Raw genomic sequence first — 15,561 nt, 5'->3', positions numbered from 1 at the left:
AAATTATCGACCGTAGGACATATATTCATAGGAACTTTTTGTGATGTTTTGGGATGTACTATCCAGCCCCTGATTATTTCCTGCATGTTTGGAAACATATTGTGAAATGCTAACTGTGGTGCTCATATATCCTGTATATCCTGTTTCACTCCTAAACACTTATTTGTTAAAACCGTCATTCATTAAATAAAATACGTAATAATTTTCTCAACACAAGAATTCTAGGAACAGTCAGTTAGTTGAAACAGAGTTACTTCTTTTCCTTCTTTTATTAGATTTTTGTGATGTTCTTTAACTGTGCAACAGTTTTCTTCTATAAGTTCAAAACAGCATTCTAGCAAATTGTTTGCTTTTTCATTATTTCTCTTATAGGTACCTATCATCACAGCATTCTGCCTCCGTAGTGTAACGCTTAGTGCTATTAACTGCCATCCTCGGGGGCCCGGGTTTGATTCCTGGTCCTGCCAAAAATTTAAGAATGGCAGAAGGGCTGGTATGTGGTTGAAATGGTACATGCAACTCACCTCCACTGAGGGTGTCCCTGAAAAGAGCTGCACCACCTCGGGACGAGGACGCGAGTTTACTTTACTTTTATCACAGCATTCGCCTAATACTAAAAGCACGGAATAACAGAAAGCCACTTCTAAGTAGTCCGAGAAGGACTGCTTCTTTTTCTTCAATTATGTTTTCTACCTCCATAGCATAATAGCAATACTATTAGTTGTCTGACTCCAAGGTTTGGGTTCAATTACCAGCTCTGTTGGCGATTTATATTTGACAAGGAAATACAATATTTTTGTAAAAGAACATGTAACTCATCTGATATGAGTGCACCATCTCAGTTGATTGTGAGGACACAAACTTTTAACTTTCTCAGTTTTGTTCTGTGAGGCTGAATATACCCTATTCTAGACCTTAAATTCATGACAGAGCTGGGAATCAAACCCAGATCAATTGGATAGGAAAGCTACTGTGCTACTCTTGACTACCTACTTGTGATCTGCAGTATATTACAAGGTTTCCTCTGTGGATCAGAATAAATTAAATTCTCTTTCAAAATCATATATGGTATACCAAAGCACAGAACCAATAGTAACAAAGGTAAGGGATGCACTGTTGTCAAACAAGAATGACAACCACACAATATTAACTTGATCATGACTGGTTTCCAGCACCCTGTACCTTAGAACTTCTGTAATCAATTTTACAGAACGGCTTTCAACGTTTTAAAATTGGAATTTGAAGACAAAAGAAAAGGGAAAGAGACACTGTATATGTTTCCAGGTGTATCTCACTTTGATCATATTATGATTTATAATATTGTAGAGTACTGCACTCATCAACCTACCAAACGACTGTAGCTACAACGAGCTGTGGTGTGTTCTTGAGTGGGGCAAGGATAGGCTCCCCAAGGAGACCGTTACACAGCATACCACCAGCGAACACCACAAGCATGGTGGAGAGCCAGCAAGACAAGGGATGTTTCCGGGAAAAGGCATGAGCACCTGAAACAGAAACAGTTCTTTGTCAAGCTTAAGATGTTGAAAAAATGTAATGTGTAAGGTTTATTTTCCAGGAACATTAAGAGTTGCAAGCACTTTTATGATTTCCATATTTAGGCTCCATTCAATTTGTTTGTATATACTTAATTATGACTTTATGACATTCAAAACTATTTCAAATCAACGGCTTAACTGACACATAAGAGAGCAAAATTACAGCTAGACAAAATTTTGATTGCTCCGTAGCGCTCCAAATCCGAGCTGAGTTGAGCCCAGCTTAGCCAAGTCGCCCCAAGATGACGCGCTGGTCCGAGCCGAGTCGAGTGGGACCGATGCACTGTGCACAGGACCTCTGCGCCTCAGTTTACACGCGTCAGATTTTGGGCGTTTGAGAGGCCCTGCTTTAAAGGATCTCTCATTGCTGTGCAAGCATTGGCTTGTTATCTACTGTAATTAGACTTCTTTTCTGAGACTGATTCTCTCATTTTTTTAAAGTGTGTTGTTACCTTATATATTTTCTATTGTTGTTATTGTTAAGCCCACTTTATTTATCTGTGATATATATATCTTTAACTGATTTTTTAAAAGACGAAGAACGAGTTTATTTAAATACATTACTGGAAATGACTCATTTTGATTCTTTTGCTTAATTTTTGTTCAGACCTGAGTCTCAGCTTACCCTCTAACATACCACCAGTTGTTGAAAAAGACAAATAAATACATAGGTTAAAATACAAGAACTAGGTGTCACTGTATTATAATATATCATAACACATGATAAAAACAAGTATAAATGAATATAACCAAATCAACTGACAATTTTTTTAACTTCCTGTAAAATCATAAAAAGGCAATATATAACCTTCTTTGAAGTAAGTCTTCATATTGTTATATTTGCCAATGAGTGAATGCCTATCATGATGACAATGATAATGACAGTAATTATTTTTAACACATCATTTGAGCCTTCCAGGACCACAGTTAACACCTGTCAGCCCTTCTGAATTCCTTCATATTGATGGAGAATGCACCTTTTCTCTCTTCGGACCACTTTGCGCTAGATCGTCTTCTTACTCTTTCCCGAAGGTCCTTTATCCCTTACCGGGCGGGCCATGCGGTTAGAGGCGCGCGGCTGTGAACTTGCATCTGGGAGATAGTGGGTTCAATCCCACTGTCGGCAGCCCTGAATATGGTTTTCCGTGGTTTCCCATTATCACACCAGGCAAATGCTGGGGCTGTACCTTAATTAAGGCCACGGCCGCTTCCTTCCAACTCCTAGGCCTTTCCTATCCCTTCTTCACCATAAGCCCTATCTGTGTCGGTGCGACGTTAAGCCACTAGCCTTTATCCGTTGTATCTTATCCTGAACTTAATTCTTTCGTGAACCAGTGCCTCAAAGACATCGGCCAGATCCTCCTTCACTACAGTTGCCCATGGAATGGTAGGTACATTTCCAAGTCATGAAAATATCATCAAGAATTCTTAGAAATATTCCAGTGTTAGGCATTTGAGACGACAATCAATCAATCAATCAATCAATCAATCAATCAATCAATCAATCAATCAATCAATCAATCAATCAATCAATCAATCAATCAATCAATCAATCAATCAATCAATCAATCAATCAATCAATCAATCAATCAATCACTACTGATTTGCATTTAGGGCAGTCGCCCAGATGGCAGATTCCCTATCTGTTGTTTTCCTAGCCTTTTCTTAAATGATTGCAAAGAAATTGGAAATTTATTGAACATCTCCCTTGGTAAGTTATTCCAATCCCTAACTCCCCTTCCTATAAGTGAATATTTGCCCCAATTTGTCCTCTTGAATTCCGACTTTATCTTCATATTGTGATCTTTCCTACTTTTAAAGACACCATCCAAACTTATTCGTCTACTGATGTCCTCCCACACCATCTCTCCACTGACAGCTCAGAACATACCACTTAGTCAAGCAGCTCGTCTCCTTTCTCCCAAGTCTTCCCAGCCCAAACTTTGCAACATTTTTGTAACACTACTCTTTTGTCCGAAATCGTCCAGAACAAATCAAGCTGCTCCTCTTTGGACTTTTTCCAGTTCCTGAATCAAGTAATCCTGGTAAGGGTCCCATACACTGGAACCATACTCTAGTTGGGGTCTTACCAGAGACAAATATGCTTTCTCCTTTACATCCTTACTACAACCCCTAAATACTCACCATAAAACATACGACGACTCTTTCTCTTAACAATTTATTTATTTATTTATTTATTTATTTATTTATTTATTTATTTATTTATTTATTTATTTATTTATTTATTTATTTATTTATTTACAATTTGCTTTCCGTCATAACGGCACAGATAGGTCTTATGGCGACGTTGGTTTAGGAGTGGAAAGGAAGCGGCCGTGGGCTTAATTAAGATACAGACCCAGCATTTGCCTGGTGTGAAAATGGGAAACCGCGGGAAACCATCTCCAGGGCAGTCGACAGTGGGGTTCGAAACTAATCTCACGGATGCAAGCTTATAGCTGCGCGCCCCTAACCGCACGGCCAACTCCCCCGGCATTATTATTATTATTATTATTATTATTATTATTATTATTATCATTAACTCAGATTACAATATTACTGTATAAAACTTGCAGAATTTCAGCCTGTCACTGGTGGTAGTTCGCCTGGGTTTTTCATGAAACTTAAATGTAGATTGAAAGACAGTTTTAAATAAATCAAGAAGTCAAAGTAAACATATTAATCAATTTATCTTCAGGTCTTTAAGAATTAAGAGCTCCATTGTAGATTCTTCAGTTCTTTTTGGGGGGGGGGGGTGCAATTTGCTTTACGTAGCACCGACACAGATAGGTCTTATGGCGACGATGGGATAGGAAAAGGCTAGAAGTGGGAAGGAAGCGACCGTGGCCTTAACTAAGGTGCCCCTAAACGCACGACCACTTTCTCGGTCTTCACATTCTTGTTGAATCTTCCGACTGCTTGTAAATAACTCACGGACCATTTCTTTAATCCCCTTCATTAATTATTCTCACCCTTGTAGTACTTACGGAAAGATACAAAGTAAAACAGAAACAGAGGCTTTATTAATTATTTAATGTCCCTGTGCCGTAGTTCGTGTATCTGACTGGCGCAGAAACGAGGTCCCCGCCCCTACTGCATTGTGTTATCGTCCTCGGGCTCGATGTATGAGGAACTAAACAGAGTATTCTATAGAATTACCCCAACAAAACTGAACGGAAGGTTTTTATTTACTCTGTCATTGAAAGCATTTCTCCCTTCTGTTTTCCTTGAGAACCACGAATGATATTTTTATTTGAGTGAAGGCGATGTAAACAGACCCTGACAAGCTGGCACGTGAATTATGGCGAGAGAAATCAATATAACAGTAACCAAGACTTTTATCCGCTTGGACTGTACGGCTGTACAGCGACGACAGTAAAAGTTTCACAACACATACTGTATATAAGGACTGAAAAGAATATCTCAAGCATCAGCATCATAATATTTATAAGACGACCAGGGTAATTAGCCCGAATAAAGTGGAGTTTGAGAGTCAAGTGACACAATCACTGGCTTCTCATCAAGGTGTCTGCTGTTCGAAACCTAGCCATGTATGTGAGATATTCTGAAACGAAAAACACGCCCTTGTGAATCGAATTATATGTAAAACTGGAGGCCCGTGGCTATGATGTTACGATATCACAGTTACATAAAACCACATGCTTCCTAACTTTTCCTGAAGAACTTGAATTGAGAGACAAAAGAGTTCGGATCTTACCATCCTTTAAATGATTTTCCTACCGAGGGTTTTGGCTAATCAGATGATGATAACGATGATGCTTGTTTAAAGGGACCTAACATGTAGGTCATCGGCCCCTAATGGTACGAAATGAGACGAAATGTAACGACAATTTAAAAGTCCAAAATCCTCCACTGACCAGAATTCAAAACGTGATGACGAAGAATGAATGGATGGATATGAATTTAAAACAATCAGTGGATCCGACCCGCAATGCCCCACATTCCCAGAAACTAGCGTTAAACAATAGTATTACTGACAAAGGGACTGCTTCTAAAACACAATACTGAATCGATGATGCTTGTAGTCTAAAGGGGTACAAAAATCCAGGTCATCGGCCCCTCATAATGGTACTTATCGCTAGGAAAGTAGAACCATGGTATTTGTCATGTTGTGGTACTAATCAAAAGTAGCGTAGACTCACGGTGTTCCATACATTATGGTACTACTCACAGGTAATGTAAGGCGCACATGTAACACAGACCTATGGTGTTTCTCCCATTGCGGCGCCATTTACAGGCAACGCGAACTTATGGTGTTCCTCACATAGGTGTACTAACCACAGAGACTCGTGCAATCCCGTGGTGTTCCTCACATAGTGGGTACTAATCATAGGCAAGGCAAAACCATGGTGTCGCTCATATAGTGGGACTAAGTAGGTACTGTAGAACCCAGTCGGAAGCACACACTGTCGCTACTAATCACAAACCTGTTGTATACCTAACATAGTGGTACTATGCGCAAGTAAAAGCGACCCCATGGTGTTCCCTGCGTGATGGTACTAATTACAAGTAGTCTCATGGTTCTAATTCGACCATCCCTTGGTCGTCCCTAACGACAGGCAGGGGATACCGTTGGTGTATTCTTCGTCTGCGTCCTCCATCCACAGGGGGTCGTCTAAGCAGAACGGATGATGTAACTGTAAGCCCCATCGTCGGCAGCCCTGAAGCCGATTTTCAGTGATTTCCGATTTTCACACTAAGGCTATACCTTAATTCTGGACATCAGAGGTAAACTATCGTAGGCCTATAGGTATATGCAAAAACAACTATTTTGAGGTTTTTACAGTATGGGACTTGTTTTGGTCGTGTCTTCTTTATGGGTACAGTTTTGTATGTGTATGTTTCCCAGGAATGAAGATAAACTAGGTGATACTATCGCACGTGCAAGAAGAATCCAGCGATAAACAAGTAAGTGATCATGCAATAGTTCATTCAACCTTATGCCGTCTGCCGTACTCCTTATCGTATTGGCTCTTACGATAGTTTACCATGGTTAGAACTGTCGATTCGACCTGCTTTGTAGCAAAATATGCGCCTCGGTAGCCTCCTTCTGCTCTTCTGTGCAGTTAGTAAAATGTCACTTATGATAGTTTACCTCTGACGTACAGAATTGAAGCTATGATCTTCCTTGCAATTTGAGCATCGCCGAAAACCAGTATTTAAAAAATGTTTCGCGGAGTTTTCACATTTCAGACTCTAAGAAAATGCTGGTAAGATAACTATCTAAAGATCGCCGTCATTTCCTTTCCATTCACAGCCCCCAAAACTCCAAATACATGAGAAAAGACTCCACCGAAATATGGTTTAGCAAACAGTAGACTGTACATACATGGTTGTGCCACTAGGATGAAGATCAAGATGCCCTGCGTACCTACAATGCAGCAACAATCATGCCTAACACTCATTCTAGACGCTGGTGACCTCACCAAGTGAGTTGCCTTCACCAGCAGCTATTCTCATCGGTCCCGAAGGACCAGTGAGTGGTTGTAGCCCTTCGACCTCATTTTGGGCCTTGAGTGCTATTTCTTCAGGATGCTAGCTCGATGACTTCACTTTGTTGGTTGTAGCTGAATAGCAATTTTGACTCTTCACTGGTCAGGATATGACCTGGCCCCTTGCGGGGCGATTGGAGAGGTAGACGTTGATACTGCGTAGCCGGAGCTGTTTCAGCTTGCCTTCAAGGTCGAGGTTGTATCAATATTTTAAGTACCTAAGAAGCAGTAGCGTAGCCAGGATCGGCCAATGGGGGGGTTACAGTTACAAAATTAAGAAATAACATAATGAAAGTGCTTGTGCGTGTCTGGTACGCGCATGCATGACTGTCATAAGGATACTGATACAAGAGTGAATTACTGTATGTGATATTCAGATTGCAATACATTACAAAATTCTTACTTTAAAATACAGAACAAGAACAATATGATCGAGGTCAGCAGTTTTATCTCAAACGGTATGTTCAGTTTACAATCTAAAATCTAATTTTCGAGGCTTCCTAGAAAATAAATTTAACACATCTGTTGGTTTTACAACTATGTCTCTGTGAATGTTCAAGGGAGCCAACCCGTTGAGTCGACTTTCACTTGTGGTATTTCTGAGGTAGGTTTTAAGGCGTCTTAATGTTGAAAATGATCTCTCACTGGCTGCAGTGGTGACAGGTAGGGTGGCAAACACTCTCAACAAGCAGTAGATTGCAGGGAGTTTATCTTGATCACATAAAAGAAGTTTATTGTTTACTGACAGTTTCTATTTATTTTCTTTTTGTGAAAGTTCAATGGGGGGGGGGTTCTAACCCCCAGTAACCCCCCCCCCCCCGGCTACGCCCCTGCTAAGAAGCAACCAAAATAAGAGATTATTTGAATGAAGTAAGTTGGTCAATTCATCCTCCCTCTTTATCTAACCCGTATCGTAGGAATAATGTTATGAATTCTTGCTGAGGAACTGATTCCAGCCCACAGGTCTCACCGGAGATGACGAAAAAATCATGGCTATTCGTCTCCTGTTACCAAAAACCAGATTCCATCAATCGCCTCCAACTTATTAATAGTGTATGGAAGATGGTGAGTAAAGTCATGGCTATTCGCTTATTGTTTTCAAAAACTAGACGTTATCAATTACTTCCACCTGACATAATCGTAAAGGAGACGATGAAAAAAATCGTGGTCCAATACTATTCTTCAAAACCAAACATAGCCAATTATTTCCAACCTATAATTTAATTGTTCGGGAGACGATGAATAAAATCATTGGTATTCCCCTACTATTCTCAAAAACCTGACTTCATAAATCACTTCCAATGTAGGCCTATATACTCGTATGGGAGAAGATGAATAAAGTCAATCGATCACTAGTGATCTGCATTTAGGGCAGTCGCCCAATGGCAGATTCCCTATCTGCTGTTTTCCGAGACTTCTCTTAAATGATTTAAAATATATTGGAAAATTACTGAACATCTCCCTTGGTAAGTTATTCCAATCCCTAACTCCCCTTCCTGTAAACTAATATTTGCCTCAATTTGTCCTCTTGAATTCCAACTTTATCTTCATATTGTGATCTTTTACACTCTTAAAGACACCACTCAAACTTATTCGTCTACTAATGTCATTCCACGCCATCTCTCCGCTGACAGCTCGGAACATAACCGCTTAGTCGAGCAGCTCGTCTTCTTTCTCCCAGTTCTTCCCAGCCCAAACTTTGCAACATTTCTGTAACGCCACTCTTTTGTCGGAAATCACCCAGAACAAATCGAGCTGCTTTTCTTTGGAATTTTTTCAGTTCTATAACAAAGTAATCCTGGTGAGGGTCGTATACACTGGAACCATACTCTAGTTGGGGTCTTACCAGAGACATATATGCCGTCTCCTTTACATCCTTACTACAACCCCTGAACACCCTCGTAACCACGTGCAGAGTTCTGTAACCTTTACTTACAATCACATTTATGTGATTAACCCAATGAAGATCTTTCCTTATAATAACACGCAGGTACTTAATGAACTTTCACCCCATCAACGCAGTAATTAAAACTGAGAGGACTTTTCCTATTTGTGAAACTTACAACCTGATTTTTAACCCCGTTTATCATCATATCATTGCGTATTGTCCATCTCACAACATTGTTGTAGTTTTTTTTGCACAATCTTGTAACTATTTATTACTCTATACAGATTAACATCATCCGCAAAAAGCCGTATCTCTGATTCACTCCTTTACTCATATCATTTATACATATATAAGAAAACATAAAGGTCCAATAATACTGCCTTGAGGAATTCCCCTCAGATAAAACTTCGCCTACTGTTCTCAAAAAACATACTCCAGTAATCACTTCTAACTTGAATACTCGTATGGCTTCAGCTATTGATTTCAGACCATTTGAAGTAGCGCCATATAGACCAATTTGAACATTTCAAGTGTGACACTGGGTGCAACAGCAGAAGTCTTTTAACCAATGACAACTTCGAACCAACGAACTTGAAATCCTGAGTTGGAAACTACCACTGATCCATCAAGGCAGCTAACAACTCTGGAAAAACCGCGATAATTGATATTCAAGAGGTTAAAATTCCAAGGTCAGAAACAACACAATAGAAATAACAGGTAGAACATTATCTTATCAGTCATTAGGATGAAAGTACGAGTGTCTTTAACATTCTGAATTTGAAAGTGATATAAAAATCCCTCAGCTCCCAGAAAATACTCTACTGAGGGTTGTGCTTAGGTACAGAAAGGTCGAAACGTCCATTAGTCGCCAATTCTTAGCTTCTAATTGTTTAGCATCGTATAGCCTATAAATGAGTTGAGATTCGATCCCGTAACCTTGAGAACACTGAAGGCGAGTATCTAATCATCTGCGATCCAGCCTTTCCAAAGCGGTATGCAGGTGGTGATGATGACGATGCAACCTCCGTAGCGTAAAGGTTAGATGCCATCCTCGGTGAAACGGGTTCGATTCCCGGTACTGCCGGAGATTTGTGAAAGGTAGGAAGACTGGTATGTGACAAAAATTATTCACCTCCATTCGGGTGTGCTTAATAGAGCTGCAGCACCTCGGTACGAAAACATGAGTTTACTTTTCTTATGATGACGATAATAATAATAATAATAATAATAATAATAATAATAATAATAATAATAATAATAATAATAATAATAATATTAGTCCACCTCTGTGGTGTAGAGATTAGTGTGAATAGTTGCCACCCCCGGAGGCCCGGGTTCCATTACCGGCTCGGCCACGAAATTTGAAAATTGGTACGAGGGCTGGAACGGGGTCCACTCAGCCTCGGGAGGTCAATTGAGTAGAAGGGCGTTCGATTCTCTCCTCAACCATCCTCGAAGTGGTTTTCTGTGGTTTCCCCACTTCTCCTCCAGTCAAATGCCGGGATAGTACCTAACTTAAGGCCACGGTCGCTTCCTTCCCTCTTCCTTGTCTATCCCTTCCAATCTTCCCATCATTCAACAAGACCCCTGTTCAGCATAGCACATGAGGCCGCCTGGGCGAGGTACTGGTCATCTTCCCCAGTTGTATCACCAACCCAAAGTCTCACGCCCTAGAACACTGCCCTTGAGGCGGTAGAGCTGGGATCCCTCGCTTAGTCCGAGGGAAAAGCCAACTCTGGAGGGTAAACTGATTAAATAATAATAATAATAATAATAATAATAATAATAATAATAATAATAATAATAATAATAATAATAATAATTGTAGATTTGCATGTTTTCATTTCTGAATGAACATCTTTATAACATGAAATAAGTAATTTCACCTTCAGTAGACGGACGCAACGTTCTTTTTTTGATTCTATACGTGAAAAGAGAGCCTCCGTGGCTCAGACGGCAGCGCGTCGGCCTCTCACCGCTGGATACCGTGGTTCAAATCCCGGTCGTTCCATGTGAGATTTGTGCTGGACAAAGCGGAGGCGGGACAGGTTTTTCTCCGGGTACTCCGGTTTTCCCTATCATCTTTCATTCCAGCAACACTCTCCATTCTCATTTCGTAGCATCTATCATTCATTAATAAATCACTTTGGGAGTGGCGACCCCATCGTACTAACAGCCTATATCTGCTTCATTCATTCCATCCCTGACCCGGTCAAAGACTGGACAACAGGTTGTAGGTTTTCATTTTTCACGTGAAAAGAGGAGGAACGAGTTGGGTGGAATGAAAAACCTGGACAGAATTTTATTATTCCCTGAATATTTTATTTGTGCAAGATCATTAGCCAAGGTAAACTGTTTTATTCAGTCTAAACTAGGAAGAATACATTCTTTTTTTACAAGTTGTTTTACGTCGCACCGACACAGATAGGTCTTATGGCGACGATGGGACAAAGAAGGGCTAGGAGTGGGAAGCCACCATCCGCAACTCTGAAGATGGTTCTTCGTGATTTCCTATTTTCTCACCAGGAAACGCTGGAGCTGTACCTTAATACCTTGGCTGCTACTTTCCCTATCCTTAAGGCCTGTTTTCACATGTAGGACTGTGCTTCGACCGTGCTACGGCGGTGTCGCCTACTCCGTCTTTTCACATGTAGGACTCTCAGTTAGTCGCGCGTCGGGTCCCTTCGCCGCCATTTTTCCTTCATCCAGTGATAACACCGGTTAACGTCTCCTACAGTGTTGTTTGCCACTGTAGCTTCTGTTCTTTTGTTAAACTATAAATATTGTGGTCGATATTTGTGTTTATATTTGAGTCTTTGTTTCTGAGTGAAGTGTTAACAATCGTAGGGTCGGTCGTTTAGACCGTGGCGCGCCAAGCAAGTGATGGATTTTTGTAGCGATGGGATGTTTTTATTCTGTAATTCTGAGTTATATGATTGTATATTTTCATTATAATTAGCGGACATCCTCGATTTTATGAACCCTTAACCCTTAACGAGAGATCCTTCACAATAATAATAATAATAATAATAATAATAATAATAATAATAATAATAATAATAATAATATTGCTATTTCTTGGACACATTTATATAATGGATGACAATAGACTAACTACGAATCTTCAAGTACATTTGGGAAAATAAATCAACCACCACCTGGATTCAAGAAGTCAAGAAAGACCTGGAAAGGAACAACATACGAGAAGAAGAATTATTGGAAAGAAAGATTTTTAGGAAGAAAGTCTTACAAATGGAAGGATTCCAAGGGAGGAAGGAAAAGAAAACAGGCACAAAGTGGACTGAAGACAGGAAAAAGAAGCACAGTGAAACAATGAAAGAATACTGGAAGAAAAGGAAAGAACAACTATGGAGGAAGAATTGAAATTCTAACGTGGTCCTTAGAAGACCAGCACGCAAGAAATAATAATAATAATAATAATAATAATAATAATAATAATAATAATAATAATAATAATAATAATCGCATGGCCTCAGCTACCGTGTGCAGACATTTCAATTTGACGCCAACTGGCGTCTGCTCGTCAATTTCGACGTTCTGTTTTACTCTAGGCCTCCTAGATGGCAGACCGAAAAATCCAACTACCTCTTCTTTTTTTTTTTTTTTTTGCTATATTGCTTAACGTCGCACCGACACAGATATGTCTTATGGCGACGATGGGATAGAAAAGGTCTAGGAAGTGGAAGGAAGCGGCCGTGGCCTTAATTAAGGTACAGCCCCGGCATTTGCCTGGTGTGAAAATGGGAAACCACGGAAAACCACCTTCAGGGCTGCCGACAGTGGGGCTCGAACCCACTATCTCCCGATTACTGGATACTGGCCGTACTTAAGCGACTGCAGCTATCGAGCTCGGTCCAACTACCTCTGCCGGGTTTGAACCCGCTATCTTGGGATCCGGAGGCCGACACTCTACCAGTGATCCACAGAGGCGGCTGATCCTTCACAAAGACGAAATTAGTGAATATGAGGCGGGGGAAGAAGGTATTTTGCAAGAATGTGACAATAACACGGACACCGAGAATGAATTTTCTGATGAGGAAGCTAAGGTTGGGAGTGATTTATTTCGTTTTAGGAAAGGATAATGCAACATTCTGGACAAATTTACCACAACTGTTTTATCATCAACATGTTCTAGTTTACTACGCATACAGGAAGAGGGTGGCGATAACGAGCTTAAGAGAAAGGAAAAAAATCATGACATTGTTTGAAACTTTTTACTTTATTTATTCAATCCTCTTTATGACTTAGAGAACTCTATTAACCATGTATACGATATAGCCAGCAATAAGAACCCAGGGCGGTGAAATGGCCGACATGCGACTACTAGCGTTACAGAATTAAGCGCGCCTTACTGCGGGTTACCACTCATTATGTTAACAATCGGTAATTAGTGTCATATGCCAATGTATATAACTGGAGGTCATATACATTTTGATTCACGGCAATGGCCATATACTGTATTAATGTAGGCCTACCTTCAAAATCATTTTCAGTCTTAATAATTTTGGTAGTTAAAATTAACACTATAGTAAACTAATATGTAGACCTCATAAATCGGCTTATGTCGACAATCGGCTAACATTCGGCTGTCGACTGACAAGGACAGGTATTTTCTGGCTGTAAGGATTTTAAATAAGCCAGAATCAGCCGAAAATAGTCTCTGAGTTGGCAACTCTACCGTCTTCTCGCACCGTTGACCATCGTTAAGCTTTGTTCAGTGTCTTCCATTAATTACTGTTTTGCTGTTTTGATGGGGTGAAGGTTCCTTTTGGGCATCACTATAAGTACTAGGTGTTAGATCTTCACTGGGTAATCACGTAAACGGTGCTGTAAATAAAGAGTACAGATCTCTGTACATGGTTATGAGGGTATTTAGGGTTGTAGTAAGGATGTAAAGAAGAGAGCGCATATAAGTCTCTGGCAAGATCCCAATTAGAGTATGGTTCCAGTGTATGGGACCCTTACCAGGATTACCTGATTCGAGAACTGGGAAAAGTCCAAAGAAAAGCAGCTCGATTTGTTCAGCTCGTTGCGAAAATGTTGCAAAGTTCGGGCTGGGAAGACCTGGAAGAAAAGAGACGAACTGCTCGTCTAAGTGGCATGTTCGGAGCTGTCAGTGGAGAAATGGCGAGTAATGACGTTAGTAGACGAATAAGTTGGAGTGGTGTTTTTAAAAGTAGAAATGATCACAACATGAAGATTAAGTTGGAATTCAAGAGGACAAATTGGGGCAAATATTCGTTTATAGGAAGAGGAGTTAGGGATTGGGATAATTTACCAAGGGAGATGTTCAATAAATTTCCAAATTCTTTGCAATCATTTAAGAAAAAAATAAGGTAAAAAGCAGATAGGGTATCTGCCACCTAGGCGACTGCACTAAATGCAGATCAGTGGTGATTGATTGATTGATTGATTGACTGATTGATTGATTGATTGATTGATTGATTGGTTGATTTAATACCCTTAAAATTCTATTTGCATGGGGCCGTATTCAAGCTATACTTACCATAAAATAAGAGACAGTTGTCATACGGTACCCCATTCTAAAAATTACAGTCGTGTGTGAGGACGGTCATTTTCACCTAACATTTTCTTTTCTAGAATCTCATAACTTTTCACAACAAGCAAAATAAAAATCGCGAGACAACTCATTTCTACCACTTTACTGGATTTTTGAGTACGTTCTAGATATTGTAGGACCGGGCGAGTTGGCCGTGCGGTTAGGGTCACGCAGCTGTGAGCTTGCATCCGGGAGATGCCACTGATCTGGGTTTAGGTCACTCGCCCAGGTGGCAGATTCCCTATCTGCTTGTACCTAGTCTTTTCTTAAATGGCAGCCCTGAAGATGGTTTTCCGTGGTTTCCCATTCTCACGTCAGGCAAATGCTGGGGCTGTACCTTAATTAAGGCCACGGCCGCTTTCTTCCAACTCCTAGGCCTCTCCTGTCCCATCGTCGCCATAAGACCTATCTGTGTCGGTGCGCTAAAGCAAATAGCAAATACACTGACTGACAGAGCAAATGCAACACCAAGAAGGAGTGGTCAGAACTTTATGCCAATTGCAGGGTAGACTGACGTCACTGAGGTATGCTCATGATGTGAAATGCGCCGCTGTGCTGCGCACGTAGCGAACGAGAAATGGGACAAGGCGTTGGCGAATGGCCCACTTCGTACCGTGATTTCTCAGCCGACAGTCATTGTAGAACGTGTTGTCGTGTGCCACAGGACACGTGTATAGCTAAGAATGCCAGGCCGCCGTCAACGGAGGCATTTCCAGCAGACAGACGACTTTACGAGGGGTATGGTGATCGGGCTGAGAAGGGCAGGTTGGTCGCTTCGTCAAATCGCAGCCGATACCCATAGGGATGTGTCCACGGTGCAGCGCCTGTGGCGAAGATGGTTGGCGCAGGGACATGTGGCACGTGCGAGGGGTCCAGGCGCAGCCCGAGTGACGTCAGCACGCGAGGATCGGCGCATCCGCCGCCAAGCGGTGGCAGCCCCGCACGCCACGTCAACCGCCATTCTTCAGCATGTGGAAGACACCCTGGCTGTTCCAATATCGAGCAGAACAATTTCCCGTCGAT

General features: G+C 41.0%; 1 protein-coding gene across 2 annotated transcripts in view; it reads right to left on the bottom strand.

Moving 5' to 3' along the window:
* LOC136873835 (trimeric intracellular cation channel type 1B.1) overlaps nt 1-15,561 on the bottom strand; it is a 165,195-nt gene that overhangs the window by 41,630 nt on the left and 108,004 nt on the right. For both annotated transcript variants that reach the window (XM_067147101.2, XM_067147103.2), the window contains exon 2: nt 1,349-1,505. In XM_067147101.2, coding sequence (XP_067003202.1) covers nt 1,349-1,505 — 157 coding nt within the window. The remainder of the gene's footprint in view (nt 1-1,348; nt 1,506-15,561) is intronic.

The sequence above is a fragment of the Anabrus simplex genome, chromosome 5 (genome assembly GCF_040414725.1).
Source record: "Anabrus simplex isolate iqAnaSimp1 chromosome 5, ASM4041472v1, whole genome shotgun sequence".
NCBI lineage: Eukaryota > Metazoa > Arthropoda > Insecta > Orthoptera > Tettigoniidae > Anabrus > Anabrus simplex.
This window is presented reverse-complemented; position numbering and strand designations above follow the sequence as displayed.